The 22,911-nt window shown below is 47.3% G+C and overlaps 6 protein-coding genes and 1 long non-coding RNA gene across 8 annotated transcripts; 5 read left to right on the top strand and 2 right to left on the bottom strand.

Moving 5' to 3' along the window:
- Positions 1–838: 838 nt before the first annotated feature.
- Positions 839–2,554, top strand: LOC132790046 (juvenile hormone epoxide hydrolase 1-like). Its single transcript, XM_060798468.1, has 4 exons — positions 839–1,111; positions 1,184–1,383; positions 1,443–1,653; positions 1,714–2,554. The coding sequence occupies exons 1-4, from the start codon at positions 902–904 to the stop codon at positions 2,515–2,517; spliced, it is 1,425 nt and encodes a 474-aa protein (XP_060654451.1). The 5' UTR covers positions 839–901; the 3' UTR covers positions 2,518–2,554.
- Positions 2,555–3,096: 542 nt separating this feature from the next.
- Positions 3,097–4,796, top strand: LOC132793485 (juvenile hormone epoxide hydrolase 2-like). The gene is made up of 4 exons (XM_060803428.1): positions 3,097–3,371; positions 3,437–3,636; positions 3,692–3,902; positions 3,965–4,796. The coding sequence occupies exons 1-4, from the start codon at positions 3,162–3,164 to the stop codon at positions 4,766–4,768; spliced, it is 1,425 nt and encodes a 474-aa protein (XP_060659411.1). The 5' UTR covers positions 3,097–3,161; the 3' UTR covers positions 4,769–4,796.
- Positions 4,797–4,960: 164 nt separating this feature from the next.
- LOC132793487 (microtubule-associated protein RP/EB family member 2) lies at positions 4,961–6,173 on the top strand. Of its 2 annotated transcripts, XM_060803430.1 has the most exons (3): positions 4,961–5,077; positions 5,284–5,413; positions 5,480–6,173. In XM_060803430.1, exons 2-3 carry the CDS (start codon positions 5,284–5,286, stop codon positions 6,112–6,114), a joined length of 765 nt encoding a protein of 254 aa, XP_060659413.1. In that variant the 5' UTR covers positions 4,961–5,077; the 3' UTR covers positions 6,115–6,173. The 2 variants fall into 2 exon arrangements, with proteins under 2 accessions (XP_060659413.1, XP_060659414.1); XM_060803431.1 differs by lacking the exon at positions 4,961–5,077 and having other exon boundaries at positions 5,159–5,413.
- On the bottom strand, positions 6,165–7,236 carry LOC132793486 (coiled-coil domain-containing protein 130 homolog). The gene has a single exon (XM_060803429.1). It carries the CDS (start codon positions 7,152–7,154, stop codon positions 6,165–6,167), a length of 990 nt encoding a protein of 329 aa, XP_060659412.1. The 5' UTR covers positions 7,155–7,236.
- Positions 7,237–7,336: 100 nt separating this feature from the next.
- On the top strand, positions 7,337–11,382 carry LOC132793483 (methionine--tRNA ligase, cytoplasmic). The gene is made up of 6 exons (XM_060803425.1): positions 7,337–7,563; positions 7,690–7,814; positions 7,872–8,707; positions 8,775–8,879; positions 9,333–10,484; positions 10,546–11,382. Exons 1-6 carry the CDS (start codon positions 7,461–7,463, stop codon positions 11,279–11,281), a joined length of 3,057 nt encoding a protein of 1,018 aa, XP_060659408.1. The 5' UTR covers positions 7,337–7,460; the 3' UTR covers positions 11,282–11,382.
- Positions 11,383–11,876: 494 nt separating this feature from the next.
- LOC132793390 (protein dopey-1 homolog) lies at positions 11,877–22,874 on the top strand. Its single transcript, XM_060803305.1, is given in 14 exon segments — positions 11,877–12,251; positions 12,624–12,821; positions 13,893–14,071; positions 14,138–15,358; positions 15,425–15,731; positions 15,788–15,892; positions 15,894–16,584; positions 16,643–16,751; positions 16,816–17,218; positions 17,220–17,594; positions 17,596–21,262; positions 21,591–21,786; positions 21,853–22,204; positions 22,269–22,874. Coding segments are annotated over 13 exon segments (8,181 nt in total). The 5' UTR covers positions 11,877–12,251; positions 12,624–12,668; the 3' UTR covers positions 22,692–22,874.
- LOC132793394 (uncharacterized) lies at positions 13,410–13,938 on the bottom strand. The gene is made up of 2 exons (XR_009633118.1): positions 13,546–13,938; positions 13,410–13,484 (listed from the first exon to the last, which is right to left on the bottom strand). It is a non-coding gene; the product is annotated as an uncharacterized LOC132793394 (long non-coding RNA).
- Positions 22,875–22,911: the final 37 nt, after the last annotated feature.

Raw genomic sequence — 22,911 nt, forward strand, 5'->3', positions numbered from 1 at the left:
GGGCCGACCTATATTATTTAAAAAGGAAATTGGTTAATTTTGTTTGAACAGATTGTATTGTTAAAACGCCGGTAAAAGTGTTTATAATAATAACACTAAAAGTTATTTATTGTATTTATTTATAAAAGTAGACAAAAATTGAAATAGTTTTTTTATGCAAACATTCATTTAGCGGGCAATGTTATAAAAAATATTATTAATATTATTATAAGTATTTACTACTCATTAAAACTAGACTGAACTCTGCTCGAATAATTATATAGGCAAGTTTTGAAAGTTAATGTCACCTATGGCCAAAGTATGAAAAAGATTTTTGAGCCCAAAAGTCATCGTAACTTCCTATGTAACAACACAATTGGTCATAGCGCAAATTGTTTACAATCTTCGTACTTGTTGCCATATTTACTTAGCCCGGTTTTAGCAAACGAATGTCGCTAGCGGCTTAAGCAACCATTTGACCCAGCGAACAGCTGCGTTTCAAATTATCCGCAATTAAGAAACTAATCAATTACTCAACTAACAACAGCACGTAAAGCTCTCGTCGAAAGCGCGCCAGAAAAGCTTTTAAGGCACTCAGCATGATCACGCTTCGGCCTAGCGGACTTAGCAAAGCTCCTACAGACTGACCGAATGACAAAGCTGGAGTTGATAATCAACAAAACTGATATGTTCGGCTCGCATTCGTAGCGTAGTTAAATAAACTAAAAGCGCTTATCATCGTGTGCTTGCGAAGTTTAACGATCATCATCGTCGTCGGCGTCGTTGCCGATATCAACAATGACAACAAATAAACAACAAGTCGGCATTGCAATCACAGCAAAATATTAAACAGATTAGACGTTTGTGGGCAGTCAGTGTGACGAGAACCTTTGAACGGAATAGTTCGTGTAGTCTACCCAACATGTCTACCATAACACGGCTCTTGGTGTTGTTGCTGGCCATTGGCGGAGCTCTTGTATACAAGCAGCTGAATCAGCTGTGGGGAGATCTGCCCGTGCCCACTTTGGATGAACAGCAATGGTGGGGCGACGAGGCGTCTCCCAGTGATTATGCGACCTATTTGGCCAACACCTCCGAAGTGATTAACAATCGTATTTTGTACCCAGAGACGGTAAGATAACAGATAACATATACTGAGTTATTTCTACTGTCATATATTAACCATAACCTATTTTACAAAAAGACTATTGAGGATCTGAGGAAACAACTGAATCGCACACTACGTCTAACACCTCCTTTGGAGGGTGTGGCCTTTGAATATGGCTTCAACTCGGACTATCTGAAGGAACTGGTCGCCTATTGGCGTGACGACTACTTGCCGCGTTGGCGTGAACGTGAAGTATTCCTTTGGCAATTCAACCACTTCACCACGGAAATTCAGGGGTGAGTGCCAGCTTGATAACAGCTTATCATTGATAATGATAATGTGCTTTTTATTTTAGTCTACGCATGCACTTTCTACACCTGAAGGTCTACGACGAGAACAAGGTGGGCAAGCAGCACTATCCCGTGTTGTTGCTTCACGGCTGGCCCGGATCGGTGCGTGAGTTCTACGACCTTATTCACCTGCTTCATCAGTCCAATTTGGATCCCAGCAACAAGTACATTTTCAATGTGGTTGTGCCCAGTTTGCCTGGTTATGGTTGGTCACAGGTATAAAGCATTTTCCATTTCTTATTTCACAAACACTTGCTAATAATCTCCACTTTTTAGGGCACTTCTCGTCCTGGTTTGGGACCTGCTCAAGCAGCTGTTATTCTGCGCAATCTCATGTTGCGCTTGGGTTACAAAAAGTTCTTCATTCAGGGCGGCGATTGGGGATCCATATTGGGCTCCCACTTGGCCACACTTTACCCCGACAATGTGCTTGGTTACCACTCGAACTTGTGCAACAATCTGAGCCCCAAGTCTCAAGTGAAGGGTCTACTCGCCGGAATATTGCCAAGTCTTTTTGCGCCCAGCGGCTTTGAGGATTTCTTTTTCCCCCGATCGAAGGAACTAAAGTACTTGATCGAGGAGAGCGGCTACTTCCATCTGCAGGCCACCAAGCCAGACACCATTGGCTCCGCTTTAAGCGATAATCCTGTGGGTCTCGCTGCCTACATTCTCGAAAAGTTCTCCACTTGGACAAATGCCACATATCGCTCTCTTCCCGACGGTGGTCTTACCAAGCGCTACACTTTGGATGCCCTCTTCGACAATGTCATGATTTACTATCTGACCAACTCGATCACCACATCGCAGCGTCTCTACGCTGAGGCCTACACCAATGATCAGCGTGAACTGAAGCTGGAACGTGTGCCGACGTCTGTTCCCACTGGCTGTGCTCGTTTTAAGGGCGACATCATGCAGTTCTTGGATTGGCAGTTGCAAGACAAGTTTAAGAACCTAATCCATAGCACCTACTACAGAAGAGGTGGTCACTTTGCCGCCCTTGAGGTGCCCAAGGTGCTGTACAAGGATTTCATAGACTTTGTTAAGAAAGTTGAACGCAAGTTTAACATTAAAACTTTGTAAGTTAATTGCGAATAAAATTTTATATTTGAAAATTTAATTAACTGTATTTGTTATTTATTACATTATTACACTTTACATTACACTACCGCATTTGGTAGTTATTGTATTATTATTCAATAATTCAGCAAGTCATAAAGTTGTTGATTATTTGTGTAATAGTAACAATTCAAATTTAAATTAACTGCGTTTTTTAAGATAACTGCCAAATTTGTTTGCTTAGGCAGTTTTGCACATTGTACTCCACAGTGAAAGAAGTAAAGTTTATGGTTTCGATGACACGTTTATTTATTATTAATAATAATAATAATAATAATAATTTATTATACACGACAATCTATCCTGATGAATTTACAAAAGTATCAAGTCGAAGTGCCGTCGGCCGGTCTCCATAAACATACAAAATGCGCATTCACTATTTACTACTATATTTATATTTGAACACTGTTCTAAAGCTGCGTGGTTGCTCCCGCAACGAATAGCGCTTATCATCGTGTGTTTGCTATGTTTGCCGATCACAGTGAGCAACAACAAATTAAACCAGTATGAGGCTTCGACAAAATGCTAAAAGATTGACTAGTTTATTTGCTGAGAAATCAGTGTGACGGGAACGTTTGAGCTGAGAAGTCGTTCAGTAGCCACCTGAAATGTCTTCAATAACACGCATCTTGCTAATTTTACTGGCCATAGGCGGTGGTTTGGTGTATAACCAGCTGCAACAACTGTGGGGCGATGTGCCACCTCCCACTTTGGATGCCCAGCAATGGTGGGGAAAGGATGCTTCGCCCAAGGACTACGACGTCTATTTAGCGAGCACTTCGAAGGTGCTCGAGAGTCGTCTAGTGTACCCAAAATCCGTAAGATTTTATAGTTACTAGTTTAGGGATGAACGTTTATTTAAAGAACATTCGATTTCAAACAGACCATAAATGAATTGAGGCAGCAACTTAATCGCACTCTACGCCTGACGCCTCCTCTAAACGGTGTAGGGTTTCGATATGGCTTCAACTCGGACTATCTGAGAGAATTGGTCGCCTATTGGCGGGATGATTACTTGCAGCGTTGGCGTGAACGTGAAGAATTCCTTTGGCAATTCAATCACTTTACCACGGAAATTCAGGGGTAAGCATAATCAAGAATAAATAATTTCCACAATTAAAATATATTTATTTTACAGTCTGAGCACGCACTTCCTGCATCTGAAGGTCAAGGATGAGGACAAGGTGGGCAAGCAGCATTATGCATTACTATTGCTTCATGGCTGGCCAGGATCAGTGCGTGAGTTCTACGAGTTTAGTCACTTGCTGCATCAAACTAAATTGGATCCGACAAACAAATATATTTTCGATGTGATTGTACCCAGTTTGCCAGGCTACGGTTGGTCTCAGGTACTAAATATTGTTTAACCTTTACCTCCAGTTTCTAAAAGGCTTTTTACACACTTTTACAGGGATCTGCTCGTACAGGCCTAGGCCCAGCTCAGATGACCGTCATTCTGCATAATCTGATGTTGCGCTTGGGCTACAATAAGTTCTTCATACATGGCGGCGATGTGGGCACTATTGTGGGCTCACACATGGCCACACTTTATCCAGAAAATGTGCTGGGCTTTCATTCCAACATGTGCACTAATCTGAGCCCTAAGTCTCAGGTGAAAGCCTGGTTGGCCAATCTGTGGCCAAGTTTGTTTGTATCCAAGGAACTTGAGGATTTCTTCTTTCCGAAAGCGAAGGAAGCTAGCTTCATGATTGAGGAGAGCGGTTACTTCCATTTGCAGGCCACCAAACCAGACACCATTGGCTCAGCTCTAAACAATAATCCTGTGGGTCTGGCGGCCTACATTCTGGAAAAGTTCTCCACTTGGACAAATGCCAGCTATCGAGCTCTTCCTGATGGCGGTCTGACACAACGTTACACTCTGGACGCCCTGTTCGACAATGTGATGATTTACTATCTGACCAATTCAATCACCACATCGCAGCGCCTCTACGCAGAGTCATACTCCAATGCGCAGCGTGCACTGAATCTGGAACGGGTGCCGACAGCTGTTCCAACCGGATGTGCTCGGTTTAAGGGCGATTTAATGCAGTTCCTGGATATACAACTGCAGGACAAATTTAAGAACCTAATCCACAGCACCTACTACAGGAGAGGTGGTCACTTCGCAGCTCTAGAAGTGCCCAAGGTTCTATATGATGATTTTATCGAGTTTGTTAAAAAAGTCGAACGTAAATTTAACATTAAAACATTGTAAGTGAATTGCAAATAAACTGTAGTATTTGAAAATTTGAATTCGATAGAAAGTTCAACAGTAAACGATTAAAGTTCATCGTGCCAATCGATAGCATACTTACTGAGCCGCAATCGAAAGTTGATCCTGGCGAAACGATTGGTAGACTTATCAGCGCCAGAGTTGCCAGCGCGCCAAGGCTTAGACGAATGGGCGGGGAAAAGAGGCAGGCAGATAAAGAAGCAACAAGTTCATTGTAATAAGCAAGCAAGCCACACACAACAAAGAAAAAGTGCCGATCAAATAACTGTTAATGCTTAGAAAAATTGAAAAGTAGGTGCCGAATATTTGAATAGTGCAAAATTACCAAAAGATAAGGACAAAAAAAATCGACATCATAAAAGTATAGATTTTACAGCCACTTTATGGGCAACTGAGCTCAGAAATTGTGTAGAAATACTGAAAGCTGATAGAAAGACTTCAAACACAATAATAGTCCACATTAATAACATTCTTGTTTTTTTTTTGTACACGCAAAGATGACGGACTTAAAACCAACTGTTGCACTGACCAGTGTCAATTCCGAGAATATGTCGCGCCATCAAATGCTGGATTGGGTCAATCGAATGGTCAATGGGCAGTTCAGAAAGGTTGAGGAGCTGAGCTCTGGTAAGTGGAGAGTGCAGATGGGATGTGTAACTGTGATGGCATGCAGTTTTCTTACTTCTTTGATAGGTGTCGCTTATTGCCAAATGATGGAGATGATCTTTCCCAATTGCATCAATTTGAAGCGCGTCAAAATGATGGCCAAACTGGAGCATGAATCCTTTCACAACATGAAGCTCTTCCAGGGCGCATTAACACGCCTAAAATTAGACAAAACCATTCCTGTGGATCGTCTGATCAAGGGTCGTTTCCAGGACAACTTCGAGTTCTTGCAATGGTTCAAAAAGTTCTTCGATTCCCAAGCGCCGGGAATGGAAAATATTAAATCAGCAGCCAATGTTGCCCAGCAGCCAAAGCCCATCAAGGCAGGGGGCTACCACGCTGCCAGCACGGCCAAAGATGAGTGTGCTAAGGAGAATCTTCAGGCCGTCATGGAAGAGCTTGACCAAAAGACACAGGAGGTGATGGAGACGCGGGATCGAGCGTACGAAAAGTTGCGTCAAATCGAAATTTTGTTGACGGAGACCATACAAAATAACCAGCATGTGGCATTCTGTAATCGCATTTGCGAGGTGCTCTACAAGCTGACAGATGATGAACAGCAGAAGCAGGAAGAGAATGCAGAGGATGAGGAGCAGAAGGAGGAGGTACAACTTGAACAGCGGCAGGAGCAAGAGGATGATATAAATATGGGAATGTATTAAAAGATAGATCTTTGGGTGATTGTTGAGCTTATTATTCGGAATAAATAAATTTAATCATTTGGGGCTGCGTTGCTGTCGTCAGAACTGCAACTGGAATCTGCATAGTCGCCCACCAGACTTGTGGGTTTCTCTAATGTCTTCGCACTCGGCGCTGGTTGCGTCATCGTCGATGTCGATAGCGGCTTTCGCTTGATGCCCAAATCCTGCAGCTGCAGCTGTGTGCTGAGCGCTTTTTGCCGCTTTAAACCACCAAAGGTTGTCGTCGTTGCTCCTGGCAATGCTGGCCGCATAAGCAGCTCCAGCCGCTGCTCAGACTCGCGTTCAATGGCGGATTTCGTTTGCAGCTTCATTAGAGCAGCCATTTCTCGATCTTGCGCAGTCTCTGGCAACAAGGCAATATCCAAACTGCTCTTTGCGAGCAGCTGCCGGTCCAGTTCCTGTTGACCCTTGATCTCCTTCTTCTGTTGTCGAAACTCTGCACGTAGGCGATAGTTAGCCACATAGTTATCATCCCAGACACTTTGGTTGCGCTCCACGAGCTTTTGCAGCACGGGCTTGGCGTCTGCAGCTGCCTGGGCATCTTTGGCCTGATGCTCTAGCTTATACATAGCATCGTCGAAGAGACGCTTCTGCACCTCCTTGGTCTCAGGCACCACCTGCTCGTTCTGCAGCGGATCCCAGCGATTCTCCTGCCGTCGGGCGCCCGAGAGAATCACATAGTCGAGATTGCCAGGATCCGTTTGTATCTCAAAATGATTGTCGCACAGATGGCATTTCATGCGAAACTTATAAATGGGGGTGGTGTAGTACATGCCCACTTTGGTCTTCTCTGCATTGTAGCGCACTCCCATGCCAATGTGATTCTTGCAGCCATCGCACCAAATGTTATAGGGCATCTCGAAGCGGATGATGATGATGCCCAGATGGATTTTGCGGGCACGCTCTCGCAGCGCATGGGTGCCGCGGAATTTGTTAAGTCCGCCCTTCTTGGGGTCATAGTCGGGCGGATAGTATTTGTTTTGTCCTTTTCTTTCACCCATTTTAACAACAATTTATAAATTTTGTACTCGACTCACAGCACAAATGTTTACACATAAACAAAACGATGCACTTTGTCGCCACCTATCGTAGACAGCTGATTTTAAACGTTTACGACCGTTTTCGATTTCGATAGTCGCTTCCGAGACAATGTGACTATTATGTGATTTTCTATATTGTTACCGGTGGTCACACTGCGCGCGTGGAAGTTCTCAAACGAATTACTAACGTAGAGGGGAGCTTTATTTTTAATTTAACCCTTTTTTGCCACGTAAATTAAAACTTAAAATTGTCAGAAATCGTGCAAAATGATCATCTACACAAACGAGGGCAATCCGCTCGGTCTGCAACTGCTGATGCTGGCGAAATTTGCCAAGCAGAAGGTTCAAGTGCAGCTGGTTAACCTAAATGGTAAGAGGGGAGAAAATACATATCCAAAAATGCTGCTGGGGCCGGCAGCGTGCAACGATGATGATGATGATGACGATAACTGTTGTTGTTGGCGATAACTGATGCAATAATCACTTTGCATTACAGACGCCAAGTACAAAGATTTGTTGGTCCTGCCAACAATTGAGTTGGACAACGGATTCCGATTATTCTCGGCAGCAGCGATTGCCAAATATCTGTTGGGCGATGAGGAGGGGCAGCAGAGAGACGAGGTACGCGTCAAGGTTAAACCAATTAAATTAGAACTAATTTAGTTGTCTCTCTCGCAGTGGCTGGAATGGTCTTCAACGCTGCTGGCGCCCGCATTGGCTCATTACATGGCTGTGGGTCATCGTGCCGATCCCAATGCTTTGCCCGTGCTTAACACATTGGTGAAGAAGCTCAACGATCGCCTCAAGGCATCGCCCTACTTGGCGGGCAGCCAATTGACAGCAGCTGACATTGCTGTGTGGTCACTGCTGGCACCCGACGGCACCTTGAAGGGTGCTCAGAATGTGGAACAGCTGCGTAGCTGGTATGAAAATATCAAAGCACTGCCAGAGGTGCAGCAGGTGCTTAGCGAGCAGCCGCTGAAGGAGCTGAGCTTCAATGCGCTGCAGCAATCGAATCGCTATGGTGGCTTGCATCATGTGCCGCTCAAGCGTGCAAGTCTTGCAGATGCTGGCAATCTGCTTGCCGACGCGGGCTCCACATTGGCGGACACCATCACCGACGAGGAGATTGCCGCAGCTCGTGCTGCCTTCATTTATACTAAACCTCAGGAAATCGCCGAGCCACGTACTGTGCTACCCAAGGCGGGAGAGCGCAATGTGCTGATCACCTCGGCCCTTCCATATGTCAATAATGTGCCACATTTGGGCAACATCATTGGCTGTGTGCTTTCCGCTGACATCTTCGCTCGGTACTCGCGCAACGCTGGCTACAACACGCTGCTCATATGCGGCACAGATGAATACGGCACGGCGACTGAGAACAAGGCACTGGCGGAGAATATGACGCCACGCGAGATCTGCGACAAGTACTTCGAGCTTCACAATGCCATCTATCGCTGGTTCGGCATTGGATTCGATTACTTTGGACGCACCACAACTCAAGAGCAGACTGAGTAAGTTGTTGTGCAGTTCATTTGATAAACAACATTTGCTTAAATTGTGTTCGATTTCAATTTACAGAATTGTTCAAGAGGCTTTCAAGGATGTCTACAACGCGGGCTACATTATAAAGGAGAGCGTAGAGCAGCTCCTCTGCCAGAAATGTGATCGCTTCCTCGCCGATCGGTGAGTGTTAATAAAAATTGTTTACTAATTTAACATTTAGCAAACACAGTAATACCAAACCAATATGAAAGTTCATAAAGATCGGGAAGTTCCTTTCGTTAAAGAAGACATTAAGCAACTCAGTTAAACATAAAAAATATTTTTCATTTGGTTTAAGCCTGCTTGAATACAAAAACTTTTTATGCATAACAAAAATGCGCTCTAAAAATAAATCAAACATTTCATTTTATTGCTTTCACATGTTATTAATCTCTTAACTTCTTACAATTCATTATAAATTCGCGAATATTATTTAGTTTTTCCAAAATCGTTGAATAAAATAGAATAAATATATATTTCATGGTATCTATGAACTATATTTGAAATTATCCCAATACTGATAATGCGTATAAATGTTATACTGTATAGTTAATGTTTTTATAATAAGCACTGATTGAATGCTTTATTTTTTAGCTTTGTGGAAGGCACCTGTCCGCATCCCGGCTGTGGCTACGAGGATGCCCGCGGTGACCAGTGCGACAAGTGTGGCAAACTGGTGAATGCTACCGAATTGCTGCGTCCACGCTGCAAGGTCTGCAACAGTGCGCCTGTGCTGCGTTCATCGGATCAACTGTTCCTCGATCTGCCCAAGGCGGAGCCTCAGCTGCGTGAATGGGTGGATCGCGCCGAGAATGGCTGGACACACAATGCACGAGTCATCACACGCGCCTGGCTGCGCGAAGGTCTCAAGCCTCGCTGCATTACACGCGATCTAAAGTGGGGTATTCCTGTGCCGCACGAGAACTTCGAAAAGAAGGTGTTCTACGTGTGGTTCGATGCACCGTTCGGCTATGTGTCCATCACGAAGCGCTATACCAAAGAGTATCTGCAGTGGTGGCAACCCGCCAAGGGCACCGATGTGGAGCTCTTCCAGTTCATGGCGAAGGACAATGTGCCCTTCCATTCGGTGGTATGGCCTAGCGTGCTGTTGGCCATTAACAAGGGCAACACACTGGTTAGTCACATTATGGCCACCGAGTATCTGAACTATGAGGATGGCAAGTTCAGCAAGAGTCGCGGCATTGGCGTCTTTGGTAACGATGCCCAGGAAACGGGAATTCCCGCGGACGTTTGGCGTTTCTATTTGGCATCCGCTCGCCCTGAGGGTCAAGACTCCAGTTTCAGCTGGAATGATTTGGCTGCTCGCAACAACTCCGAGCTGCTCAACAATCTGGGCAACTTTGTCAATCGTGCGTTGGTCTTTTGCGAGAAGAACTTTAACAGCACAGTGCCGGAAATTGTGCTCACACAGGATGAGCTTGTGCTGCTGTCGCTGATCAATCGTGAGCTGCGCGGTTACATCAATTCACTGGAAAAGGCCAAATTGCGCGACGGCATTCGTCATTTGTTGGCCATTTCACGACATGGCAACGGCTACATGCAAACCCAACAGCCTTGGGTGCTGCTTAAGGGCAACGAGGAGCAGAAGAAGCGTGCGGCGACTATTATTGGTCTCTGCGCCAACATTGCTTGTCTGCTAGCCAATCTGCTCTTCCCCTACATGCCAAGCACAGCGCGCACTATGTTCGCCCAGCTGAATAGCAAGCAAACGCCTCTTAATGCAGAGTAAGAGACTATTTTTAATATGTCAATTTAATTTAATTAATTAATTTGATTTGTTTATTAGGAAACCATTGGCCACCATTCTGCTGCCCGCTGGCCACAAGATCGGAAAGCCATCGCCGCTGTTTACCAAGCTGGAGCAGTCCTACATCGATGAACTCAAGGGCAAGTTTGGAGGTGCTCAGGAGACTAAAGCGCCAGCGGCTCAACAAACTAATGTGGCTGAGCTGGAGGCGGCTGTGCAGGCTCAGGGCGAAAAGGTGCGACAGCTGAAGGCGAGCACAAAAGACAAGGCCGTATGGCAACCAGAGGTTACCAAACTGCTGGATCTGAAGAAACAACTCGAAGCGGCACAGAAGTCGGCTGCCTCGGCAGCTCCAGCAGCAGTCCCAGCTCCACAAAGTGGCACGCAGTCAGTGCAACAGCTGGAGGCAGCTGTTCAAGCGCAAGGCGAGAAAGTCCGTCAGCTAAAGGCGAGCACGAAAGACAAGGCAGTGTGGCAGCCAGAAGTGACCAAACTGTTGGACCTGAAGAAACAACTAGAAACGGCTCAGAAGACGGCTGCTTCGGCAGCGCCAGCTGCAGCCCCTGAGACGGCATCAGTGGATGCAGGCAAAATCAAGGCATTGGAAGAAAAAATCGCACAGCAGGGCGAGAAAGTCCGCACTCTGAAGGCCAGTGGAGATGCTTCCGTGTGGAAACCCGAAGTCGATATTCTATTGAATCTGAAGAAGGAGTTGACAGCTTTGACTGGTGTTCCAGCGGCAGGTGCTGCTCAGGGCAAGAACAAAAAGAAGTAAAACTCACCATGTATTTATTTATGCTAATTCAAGGTTGCAAACTACAACAATTGTGGACAATTCTATTCATTTGCATTAAGTTATTTTTTCACTTTGCATTTTGCATTTAAAAAAAAAACGGGTTTCGTATTTATTTGAATAACAAGTATTGCAGATTTCTTTAAGTAATTTATTGAGTTTGTGAGAGAAATGAATAAATATATGCTGACTTTCATATAATCTAAATTTAATTGCTTTTGGAATTATATTGTATAGCAAATCGAATTTAACGAATAAAAATTTAACCTTTTAATCGGTCTATCGATATGGTTTACTATAAAAAACATTTTAAGTAGCTTTTTTATTTATAATTGATTTTAATTTTATAAATTAATAAAAATAATTGAACAATAAATGATATTTCATTGACCTAAACATACATATCTACAAGTTCTTAAAATTTGGTATAAGAACAAATATTTAGTGAGTGTCATTCCACAATCATCTGTGCCATGTATCGATAAGTCGATGTATCGATACAACTATTAAAATGTTTTAGAAAATGTAAGTGCACGGAACACGGATAGAGCAGTCTGTATTATTTTTATTGTAATTTTTTTCTCGCTAAAAACACATATGCTAATTGAAATGTGAATCAATAGAACAATAAACAAACATGTGCAATTATCGATGGCGACGCAAAATGTCGTAAAAAATAAGAGTTCAACGTAGCACATAAAATTATAAACAAAAGTATTTTGCTCTGGCTTGCGTTTGTGTTGCGTGTTTGCAAAAAATTCGTCATCAGCTGGTCGCGAGTCTCGAGAGTCTCCGATTTGAGTCGTCACTGCAATTACATTTTACAGTTAATTGTGTGACGTGCGCGAGAGAGCGAACAACAACAAGACAGGAGAAGGAAACGAAAAAAACAAATAAAGAAACACACTCAAACAAAAAAATTAAACTGTGCTGCCCACTGCGGGTTAATAAGGTGAAATGTGAAAAATATTCGAGAATCAAATTCAATTTGCAAATAATTGATTCCACGTCTATGCTGAACAAAGAACACACACAACGACAATAGCAGACACACATGCATGTTGTATGTATGTGATTTGTGTAATTTTGTCCATTGTTGGCAATCAGCAGCAGCAGAAACAGAAACATTGGCAACTGCAGCTGACGCAGCAGAGTGTGTGCGAGAGAAAGAGAAAGAGAGCGATAGAGATGCCAAACACATTAAATGTGTGTATGCGTTATGATTTTGAATAAACAGCAACAGCAAATCTCAAGGACATCGGCAACAAGTGTGTTTGGTTAATTGTTATTGATTTCTTGTTTGTTATTTTTCCTCCTTCTACAGCAATAGTCAAACGAAAGAGGGAGCGAGTCACAAAAACACGTCGCCATGGAGTCTGCGGACACAATCATGGAGGAGCAGAAGCTCATGGCCGAGGCGAAGTATCGCCAATACATGACAAACATCGACAAAGCGCTGCGCAATTTCGAATACTCCAGCGAGTGGGCGGATTTAATCTCTGCCTTGGGCAAACTTAGCAAGGTATCACACTAAAACTATATATCTATGGCCACAACTAACTGCGCTACAATTTATTATCGCACCAAGAGCAAGGCTGGCATTCCCAGTACAGTGAACATTCTTTAAACCGAATAAGAGAAGTGCTGTCAGAATGTCATAAAATTAAGTGTCCGTTAGGCTAATCTTTACTGTAGTACTTCCAACCATGCCATATACTGAACAGTCCTTCATCCTCCACATTCCCCATCATGATTAGCTTACAGTTTTCATACCCGCAGCGCTGATTCATTCTATATGTCAATTTGCGGGCCTTATCGCTATTATTACCAACTGACTTTTGACTTTATAATTATTGTGGGACTTTTTGCAGCCCTAGAAAACAGTTTGTTACGTCGCGTGTCGTCGCGATAAAGCTTTTACAATCGCGTAAATTATTGAACTAGGTTTCACTCAAGTCAAGCATAAATCATTAACCCAGCTTAAAAGTCAACTATTTTTATATAACCGTCAGAGATTTGGGAAAAAACAGTAATGCACTTCCTTGATTTAATCTTGAGCCCCTTTTGTAATTATCACCAGCAATGCTATAAATAAACTCTGCCGTCTGTCTGCTTGTTATAAATTGAAGTTATCTTTTATTTTTGAAGCTATATTATTGAAACTTGGTGAAGATGACCCATTTTGCTGTAGGCAGTATGTGTGTTAGTTTTAGGTGAATCATCATTGTTTACTTCTCGACCCTTACGAGATCATGTCACGTTGTGAGAAACTCGGTTAATCGTCGAGACTATCTGCCCGTCCGTCCACTTGTTTATATGTAAATAATTTTAGGTATCTAGGTAGTACTCAAGTCAAATTTAAAGCGATCAACTCATTAAATCCCTTTAGAATGATGAATCAGTTTTTCAAGATTGCTTTGTTAAACATAAATTCTCTAGCATTTCAACTGAATTTGTGCTTCATGTACTTCACAATTGCTCACCGCATTTAATCTTCGACGTATTGAAAAAGCCTTTTTTTAATTTTGTCCTTGACTGAGTCAAGTGTGCGTCATTCGAGCTTTAACATTTCTTGAACTTGTTTTCGCGATAGGCCATATCGAGTAACACACAATACCAAGTCATACCGCGACGACTGAAGATTGCCAAACGTTTGGCTCAATGTATGCATCCAGCGCTGCCCTCGGGCGTTCATCTGAAGGCCCTCGAGACGTACTCAGTGATATTCAGCAAGACGGGGCCCGAGCGTCTCGCCCAAGAGTTCATATATGGGTGAGTTGAATGATTAATAATGTTTAAATGTGTGATAACTTATCTGTATTCTTTAATTCCCTGTAGCGCTGGCCTATTTCCGCTACTGGGCTACGCGGCAATGAATGTGCGACCCGCACTACTCACCATCTACGAGACCTACTTTGTGCCGCTGGGTGACAAGCTGCGTCCAGCGCTAAGCGGATTCCTCAGCGGTGTGCTACCCGGCTATGACTGTGGTCTGGATCACTTTGATCGCATCAGTGCGCTGCTGAAGAATGTCTGTCTGGCTGTCAATCCGATGCACTTTTACACGGTGCTCTGGGAGTCGGTGGCGAATAATGCGGCCATTCGGCTGCCCGCAATTACCTTTCTGTTGGAGCACTTTAACAAGCGCCTGGACATGCAAAAGCAAATCTATATTATGGGTCATAATCGTGAGATAATGATGTCGGCGCTGTGCGCTTGCCTCAACGATTCGTTGATCTTGGTGCAGCGCAATACGCTGGAGTTTCTATTGCTCGGTTTTCCCATGCACACACAGCTGTTGGATGAGGATCAGTTGGTGCTGCTGGTCACAAATGGTTTAAACACAATACTGAGGCGTGACATGTCGCTGAACAGGCGACTCTTCTCGTGGCTGCTGGCCAGCGAGGTGACCAAGAATTCGCCCACTTATGATACGCTGTCGCTGGACTCGACCACCATCGATGGGCAGAAGGAGGCGGAACCGTATTTTGTGACGCATTCGCGACACATCTTGATCAGTGCCTTGGTCAGCACATTGCGGCTGAGCTTGGCCTGCCAGCCCATGGATCTGAAGCCGTATCGCATTATGCTGTCGCTGTTGGACAAGGCGGAGATCGGCAGCGCCGTGCTGGACTTTGTGCTGCATGACATCATACGCGCCATGTACATATCCAGCAGCAATGCGGACGCGCTCAAGTCGGCCAATCTGCTCTTTGCCACCTTCGATCCGGCCTACATTTGGAGCTACATGACCAACATGTTTGAGCGCGCCTGCCAGCTGGCGCCAAGCTCCGCCCAGTCCAACAGCGATGGCAAATTTGCCAGCATCGTCGGCTCCGGGGATCCGTGTGTGCTGGAGATTTGTGTGCTCACCGAATTCCTGCTGGAGACCATCTCGCTGGAGATGTACACGGAAACGACACGCGTTTACCTGCCCAAGGTATTCCTGGCCATCACACAGCTGCTGTCGCTGAACATGGAACGTCTCAGCAGCGATGAGATCACGGCAGCTCTGAAGCTCTGCATGAAGATCGTGTCCAGGGTTCAGCCGATGATCACGTAAGTTTGTAGTTAATACTTAAGTGCCACACTTTGCTAATAATTATATTTTCCCTGCTCCTGCAGCAGCCCCATTAAACTGAACAAACTGATGGAGCACAGCGTTTCTGGCTTGGATGAGCAGACAGGCAATGCCAATGGCAGTAGCAATGGCAACAGTGGCAGCTTCATGGAGTCCGCCACGCAATCGAATGCACTAGAAAAGAGCAAATCAGACTCACGGCTTAATCAGTTTGGCGAGCACTCGCTGCAGAGCGGAGAGCCAAATGACGAAGAGCTCATACGTCGCTTCGCCTCCAATCAGAGCGTGGTGCGGCACAGTCCCAAGAAGAAGGCCAAGTCTTTCTCGCGCCTCTCTGAACTGGACAAAGATGTAAGTGTGTTAGGTTTGCAAATCTTTTCTTAAGCTGACGTTTTTTACTGTCATAGATAAGCGCCTCGGATACAGGCCAGCAATCGTCGTCGGATCTGGACACGCCGCGCAGCATTAAGAAGATCAAGGCCAAGGCCAAGGTGCCTTTCATACGTAGCAGCCCGAAAAAAGACACGGCCCAAGGACATTGTGCTGACACCCAATGCAGCCACCGCCAGCGATGTGCCTGACGATGCCAGCGAGGAGCCGCCAAAGAGTGCGCCACCCGAGAACTGTCCGGAGTTTCAGCTGGACGATGAGCAGAGCAAGGCGACGCAGCAACGTGGCTTTTCCATATTGGAAAAATGCATACGACAATACGAGATCTTCTTCGAAGTGTATTTGGCACGGCAGCTGCTGCAAATTGAAACTGCCGCCAGCTGCGTAGATATTGGCGCTAGCAGCGACAAGTGTGCTGTCAAGGTGCAGCTGCAACGCACCACCAGCCACACCTCAAGTCTGTTTATGGTGGAGCAAGTTCTAGAGCATCAATGTTCGCAGCGCGAGTCACAAATCGAGCGATTGTTTGGCCTGCTTCGAGTGGATGTTGTGGCACGTTCCAAGCAGTTGCAACGCCTGTTGAATCTCTCGCTGCCTACAGTCAGCGCCAGCGAGATTAGCAGCGACAGCGACGCCACCGAGGAGCCACAGCAAAAGCTGCTCATCGATGCACAGACACAGCGCAGTGTGCAGCAGTTGTCCGAACTCCAGCTTAACTCGGCAATGCGCTCGGCAATCAAACTGGCTGCCAGTTTGCTGGTGGAGATGTCCACGTTTCCCAACTGCAACAAGCACATCATACTGGACAAGAGTGGTGAGTGCAAACGAGTTTGTTTTCTCTCTTTCGCAAACTAATTGTTTTATGATTCCAGAACCCGAGCTGCCTAATTGGCTGAAGGTGTTGTGTCTGGTGGCCTGCTTTGCGCAGAGCGACAAGGAACTTCAAGTGGCCGCCATCACAACGCTCTTCGATCTGATCAGGTAAGCAAACCATATAGCAATCACTTGCACTCCAGCTCACATTCTGCTCTCAACTTATTCACAGCCTGTTGCGCTCGCAGATCGAACACACGACCAGTCCAGGTGTTACATTTGTGGTGATGTTGCCACTGCTGAAGTTCGGCCACGTCAACTACTTGGAGCAACGCACACGCGTCTTTCAGCTGGTCAGTTCCATACTGTGGGATTACCTTGGCACCACGGGCATTGATCCCTCGCAGATAGCAGCATTGCTGCATCAGTTGCACAGTTGTCTGGAGAGCGGACTCGTTGAGTCGGTCATTGGCAATCGTATGCACGCTCAGCACTTGCTGCAAGCTCCGTCCCACAATGGACTGGGAGCCGGTAACGCTTTGCGTAGCTTCCAACTGGAACGTGCCACAGATGCCCAGCTGCTGTGTCCATCTCCCAGCCTGGAGCGTCTGCGAGAAAGTCAGGCGCGCAGCTACAAAAAAGTTCGAGCTGCTTTGGCATCTGGGCAGAGAAAAGCAGATGTCGCGTGGCTTCGAGAAGACGCTGCTCAAAGTGCTCGACACATTGGCCCTGCCGCATTACATGTCCGAGCGCACCTTTGTCACCAATTGGTTGCAGGCATCGCTCTTGCGTGGCGATCTGGCGCGACTGACCAAACCGCTCTACAAGATTCTGCTATCGGCCAGCTCCAAGCGTGTGGGCATCGTGCATATGCAGCAACTTTATCGCGAGGCTGCCGAAGCGGAACAATCCGCCTACGATGAGGCGCCCGCATTTGAGCGCGATGTATACGCAATTAGCTCGGAGCAGGGCAATGTCAAGTATCATCACATGGAGGCGGCCAGCAGTGGCGGCAGCGTGGGTAGCGGCAAAAAAGAAGAGCCCCATACGCCATTTGCCCAAGAAGATCTTTGGCGTGACGCTCAGCGGTGGCAATAAGTCAAATAAAACCTCAAATTTTGTGAGCGACAAAGCGCCGCTTGCTAGCGAAGCTCTGCAGGATATAAATACGATTGGACTGATCATCAATCCGCTGGAGAATGCGCATGATTTCGATGACGAAACGGATCTAGAGGAGCCACGCATAGAGCTGGTGTCCAGCACGGGCAAAGATGCGCCCCAAACACCGCTCGAGCAGAAACTGGCCAGCGCCATGGACGAAACGGAATCGCGAGTGAGTGAATCGCAGGCAGCGGCAGAGCAGGAGCCATCATTGCACTACGATCAGGACATTACTGACAACTCGGAGAGCAGCGACTTTGAATCGGATTCGGAGCTGCGTGAGACGAGCATAGACAAAGAGGATAGTTTGACAATCAGCTCCAGTGCTGGAGGTGGCGCTGCCGATGATGTTAAGCGCTTTGTGGGTGACTGTGAACGAGTAACGGAAGCGTTGACGCAGCACGAGCGGATCAAGAGTCGCAAGACGTATCGTTTGACGCGTGAGAAGACCCCCGGCGACTCCAGTCTCAATGAGCCGAACGAGGAGCAGCAGACAGCCCACCAGCAGGACAATGAGCATGCACTGCCAGCTGATGAATATTTTAGTGAGGCGCTATTGCGACCGCAAGACAAGAAGCTGGCCAAGGAACTGCGAAAGCGCAAGAAACTCTTGACGAGCAGCGACAAGAAACGTCTCAGCTGCATCTCTAAGACCTCGACGGACAGCAATCACAGCAATCTGGCCGAGCACCTCGAAACGGAGGCCACAGCCACGCATAGCGAGGAGGAGCAGGAGGCGAGCAACAACGAGAATAGTCAGCCGACCATCAATGTGGAGGACAAGCGGCGCACGCTGAGTTTGGAGACAAACAAACTGCAGCCAGATTGGCAAAAGACGCTGGAGAAGAGCAAACAGAATGTGGAGATCTTACGACAGAATGCAGCAGCTGCAGCTGCTGCCAACGAAGAGCAACTGAGCATACGTTCGTCCACCAAGAGCAACAGCTCGCTGAGCACATTCCGGCACACGGATGCGGCGCAGCTCTATCACAATCATTTGCTGCTCTATCTGGCCATCTATGACACCCGCCAGACGCTGTACGCGCTGCAGACACTGCGGAATATCATCTGCTGTGATAAGCGCACCTTTCTCTGTCTGTCCATTACGACATCGTTTACCAGCGGCAGCCTGAAGCAGCTGCTCATCCGGCATCGTAAGAGCATCTCGGGCAAAGGATTTGCGGGCAGCGTCAGCAACTCGGAGTATGCCCAAGGCTATCGTGGTTGTATGCATCTGGAACTGTTGGTCACGCTGCTGCTGTTCTATGCACGTGGCTATTTTCAACGCGAATCTCTGGATGCCCAGCGGCAGCCGCCCACGCTGCAGGATGTGATGAACAATCGACGCATTCAACTGGAGAGCATTGAGCTGCTGGCTGTCATCTGCACTGAGCTCATCGAGATTGTCAAGGGCATGGGACGTGGCCTCGCCTGCTACATTGCCGATCTGCTCGGCAGGGCCAAGCTGCAAAAAGTTATGCTGCACTGCCTCAACAGTTCTGTCTGCAACTACGGACGCAAACCGTTGCAGCCGGGCAGCAGCAGCTATGCCGAGCAGGTGCTCAACTTCAATGATCCGCAGGACGATCAACTGCACGCGGATTGCTTTCAGCTGCAGCTGCTGCGTTTACTTCTTGCAGTAATACGGCTGGAGCACGAGGTGCATCAATTGCGCCAGGATACGCCCAGCAATGCCGCCAACGAGGATAATAACGCCTCGGGCAATGCGTCGCCCACGCGGCTGGCTGAAGGTGCCGCCGCCAATGTCAAATACTTGCCCAACTGTCTGATCAGTCAGCAGCCCATGTTTCTGGCCGCCGTGCTCGGTGCACTGCAACAGGAGCGCCTGCGGCACTTGCATCGCAACTGGACGGATCTGGTGACCAGTTCGCTGAACTGCTTCAGCTTCGGTTCGCTGACGAACATTGTGATCAGCGTGGTGCATCAGTTGTGCAACAATCTGGATCGTCTGGCCCGACTTACACTGCCACAACAGCGACACTTTCCGCCCGACTATGTCATCTCGCAGCTGGAGGCATTGACCATCCTGTGTCACTATTGTCTGCTGGACAACACACAGCAGACGGCGCTGTCACATCTCTTCAATCAGGCCTATCCACAGACCAGCGCCGCCGTCCAGAGTTCCAGCACTGGACAATTGCTCAACAGCATTGTGCATTCGTTCCTCTCGGCCAGCGAGTCCACGTCCACAGCGTCAGCACCGCGCAATCCTCAACTGCAGGCGGCACGCAATGCGGTGCTCTCGCATCTGCCGCGCATCATGACCAGCGTGGCAGCGATTTGGGACAGCGAACTGGGTCAATTGCGTCCCGTGCGGCAGCAGCTGTTGGAGTTCTTGTCACCAGTCTCACTACATCATGGCTGCAACTTCCTGGCTGCCATTGCTGTCACCTGGCAGCAACGTGGCTGCAGCAACAGCAGCGCCAGCAATGGCGCTTCATCGACAACTTCTGGCGTTGCGGAGCAGTTCCAGCGCAACTCCACGCTGCAGGCTTGTGCCTCACAACTCAGTCTCGTCTCACTGGTGTCCAGCATACGTGTGATGCCCATGGACTCGTTTGTGCAGACGCTGCATCAGGTGGTCAAGTCACCGCCACCGATTCACCGACCTCCGGCTCAACTGAGCATTGAAGTGAGCGCCCTGGAGCTGTTCTATTTCTACATGAGATCTGCGCCGGCGCCACAGCTGGCGGATGCTTGGTCAGCCCTGTTGGTGCTCATACGGGATGGTCTCAGTCTGACGCCGCCAGCGCAGTTTGCGCTGCTGATGCTCCTCAATGAGTTCGTGCAGCGTTGCCCACAGATGCCGTTCTCCGACAAGAAGGAGGTGCGTGAGCTGCACGACGTGACCGCGCGACTCGTCGAGTCGCTGTCCAGTGTGGCCGGTGCTTGTTTGGAGCAGACGACCTGGTTGCGTCGCAATCTGGCGGTCAAGGAGGACACCGATGGCCATGCCAAGGACAACAGTTTGGGCGGTGGCATTCAACAGTATTCGCTACAGGCGCAGAGCGTGCTGGCGGGCATCTTGTCCAACCTGCTGGACGTGGCTTATGGCTCGCAGGAGAAGGACAAGGTGGTGACCATTGTGACAACGCTGCTGTACAACATTACGCCGTACCTAAAGAATCACACGGCCCGCAATGTGCCCTTCTTCTATGCGTGCTCTGCGCTTTTGGCCAGCCTCAGTGGCTATCAGTATACGAGGAAGGCGTGGCGCAAGGATATGCTCGATCTGCTGCTGGACACTTCGTTCTTCCAGATGCACATCTCGTGTTTACCCTTTTGGCGTCAGATCATGGACAGTCTGATGACCTATGACAATACCACATTCCGGGAACTGATGACGCGTGTGTCACTCTCACAGGCGGGCAGCCTCAATATCTTTGCATCGCGGGATCAAGAGTACGAGCTGCGGGCCATGCTGCTCAAGCGCTTGGCGTTTGTCATCTACTGCAGCGAATTCGATCAGCACAACAAGTACATGCCGGACATACAAGGTGAGTTCTGGGAAGTGTAAAACACACTTTATACCCGCTATAAACTAGAGTGGAAAAGGGTACAATTTGTGTGACTAAACCAAATTAACTAACTTCTTAATCAGCTTCAACAGACCACACGATATAGCGAATTCCGCTCGTTCCTCTATCTGTCCGTCGATACATGCTTGAACTATTTGGTAGCAAAACTATTTCAGAATTTAAGCACGTTTTCATCGAAAAACGAAAGGATCGCGTGCTTAGTCTTTAAACGAGAGAAAGAAGCTGATGCAAGAAATAATAACAGTCCTTCTTAATGCTTTCTTATAATGTCTTTTTCTGCCTGCAGAACAATTGGCCAACAGTCTGCGTCTGGTTCCGTTGGGTCCATCAGTGCAAGCCGCCGTCTTCCTGTGCTTCCGTGTGCTGCTGCTACGCATGTCACCCGACCACGTCACCTCGTTGTGGCCCATTCTCATAGCCGAAATGGTGCAGGTCTTTTTGCAAATGGAGCAAGAGCTCAAGTCCGAAACGGATGAGCGCAGGTAAGCTGCACCGATTACAAAAATAATTTCAATCATAACCAACTGATGGCTTATTTTGCACAGTAGTCAACAATCGCGACTGTTGCCGAGCATGGAGATTCCCTGGTCGACATCCAACTCCAGCGCCAGCAACGGCATCAATGCTCAGACGCCCATGCAGCACTGGCGCTCAGTGCAGCTGGAGGCATGCAAACTCCTCGAGCTGGGCTGTGTGCTGCCGGCAACAAAGCTGCCGCATTTCCAAATGTATCGTTGGGCCTTTGTTGGCACGGAGTTCGATGTGCACGAGGAGGTGGTGCCACTGCCGCTGCCCAATGGCAGTGTCGAGAATCTCGCCGCGTTGCCAAGTGCACTCTATGTGCCGCACGTGAAACGTGTGTCGCGGCTTATGGACATGAAGTACACCAGCCACTCACCGGTAAGTGGATTCAGGTGTGTGCTCGAATGTTGCCAACTAATTGTGCTTTTCTTTTTCACCACAGTTGATGCAGCGTCCAAAGAATCGTCACTTGATGCTGGGTTTCCAGCAGCTACAGTCATTGCTTGAACTATATCCGTTCTTCTCCACGCTGGGATTAAGTTGCCCCAACTCATGCAATTATGCCGATGCCGAGCAGGATGTGGCCAATTGCCTTCAGGAGATTGAAGATGTGTTGGCTCTTGATTTTCTAGAGAAGCTACCGAGCATCACCACGCCCAGATGAAAACTGGTCGCGGCCTATAGGCAGACGCAGGCGCACATTCAGACCACAAGCATGACGCAATTCGAACTGGAACTGAATCTGGGTGCTAACGGTCAAACGGCGCGCATCGTGGCCGCCGTTCAGGCCAAACTGAACAGCCAAAATGCCGAGACGAGCTTCACGCAGGCCACCAAGAAGACAAACTTTCCATTTTACGTTTAAGCAGAGCCAAGCAAGCGCCAAGCGATATGTTAGCTGTAGTTAGATAGAAATGATAAAGTTAATAGCCAACCGATTTCAATTCCGATTCTGTATCTGTATCTTTATCTCTGTATTAATGAATATCGTTTTAACTGTTGAGTCAAAGTTGAAGTCGAAGAGAATGTCCTATGAAATGTTTAGCTTATAGTAGCACCCTGTATGTATGTATATGTATATTTCA

The sequence above is a fragment of the Drosophila nasuta genome, chromosome 3 (genome assembly GCF_023558535.2).
Source record: "Drosophila nasuta strain 15112-1781.00 chromosome 3, ASM2355853v1, whole genome shotgun sequence".
NCBI classification, from domain to species: Eukaryota; Metazoa; Arthropoda; class Insecta; order Diptera; family Drosophilidae; genus Drosophila; species Drosophila nasuta.

Bases quoted from the DNA above. Each gene is read 5' to 3' on its own strand.
- LOC132790046 (XM_060798468.1), top strand. From the start codon at position 902: ATGTCTACCATAACACGGCTCTTGGTGTTGTTGCTGGCCATTGGCGGA. The intron at 1,112-1,183 runs GTAAGATAACAG...TTTTACAAAAAG, and splicing joins GTATTTTGTACCCAGAGACG to ACTATTGAGGATCTGAGGAA. The intron at 1,384-1,442 runs GTGAGTGCCAGC...TTTTTATTTTAG, and splicing joins TTCACCACGGAAATTCAGGG to TCTACGCATGCACTTTCTAC.
- LOC132793485 (XM_060803428.1), top strand. From the start codon at position 3,162: ATGTCTTCAATAACACGCATCTTGCTAATTTTACTGGCCATAGGCGGT. The intron at 3,637-3,691 runs GTAAGCATAATC...TTTATTTTACAG, and splicing joins TTTACCACGGAAATTCAGGG to TCTGAGCACGCACTTCCTGC. The intron at 3,903-3,964 runs GTACTAAATATT...ACACTTTTACAG, and splicing joins CAGGCTACGGTTGGTCTCAG to GGATCTGCTCGTACAGGCCT.
- LOC132793487 (XM_060803430.1), top strand. From the start codon at position 5,284: ATGACGGACTTAAAACCAACTGTTGCACTGACCAGTGTCAATTCCGAG. The intron at 5,414-5,479 runs GTAAGTGGAGAG...CTTCTTTGATAG, and splicing joins GGTTGAGGAGCTGAGCTCTG to GTGTCGCTTATTGCCAAATG.
- LOC132793486 (XM_060803429.1), bottom strand. From the start codon at position 7,154: ATGGGTGAAAGAAAAGGACAAAACAAATACTATCCGCCCGACTATGAC.
- LOC132793483 (XM_060803425.1), top strand. From the start codon at position 7,461: ATGATCATCTACACAAACGAGGGCAATCCGCTCGGTCTGCAACTGCTG. The intron at 7,815-7,871 runs GTACGCGTCAAG...TCTCTCTCGCAG, and splicing joins AGGGGCAGCAGAGAGACGAG to TGGCTGGAATGGTCTTCAAC. The intron at 10,485-10,545 runs GTAAGAGACTAT...TTTGTTTATTAG, and splicing joins CAAACGCCTCTTAATGCAGA to GAAACCATTGGCCACCATTC.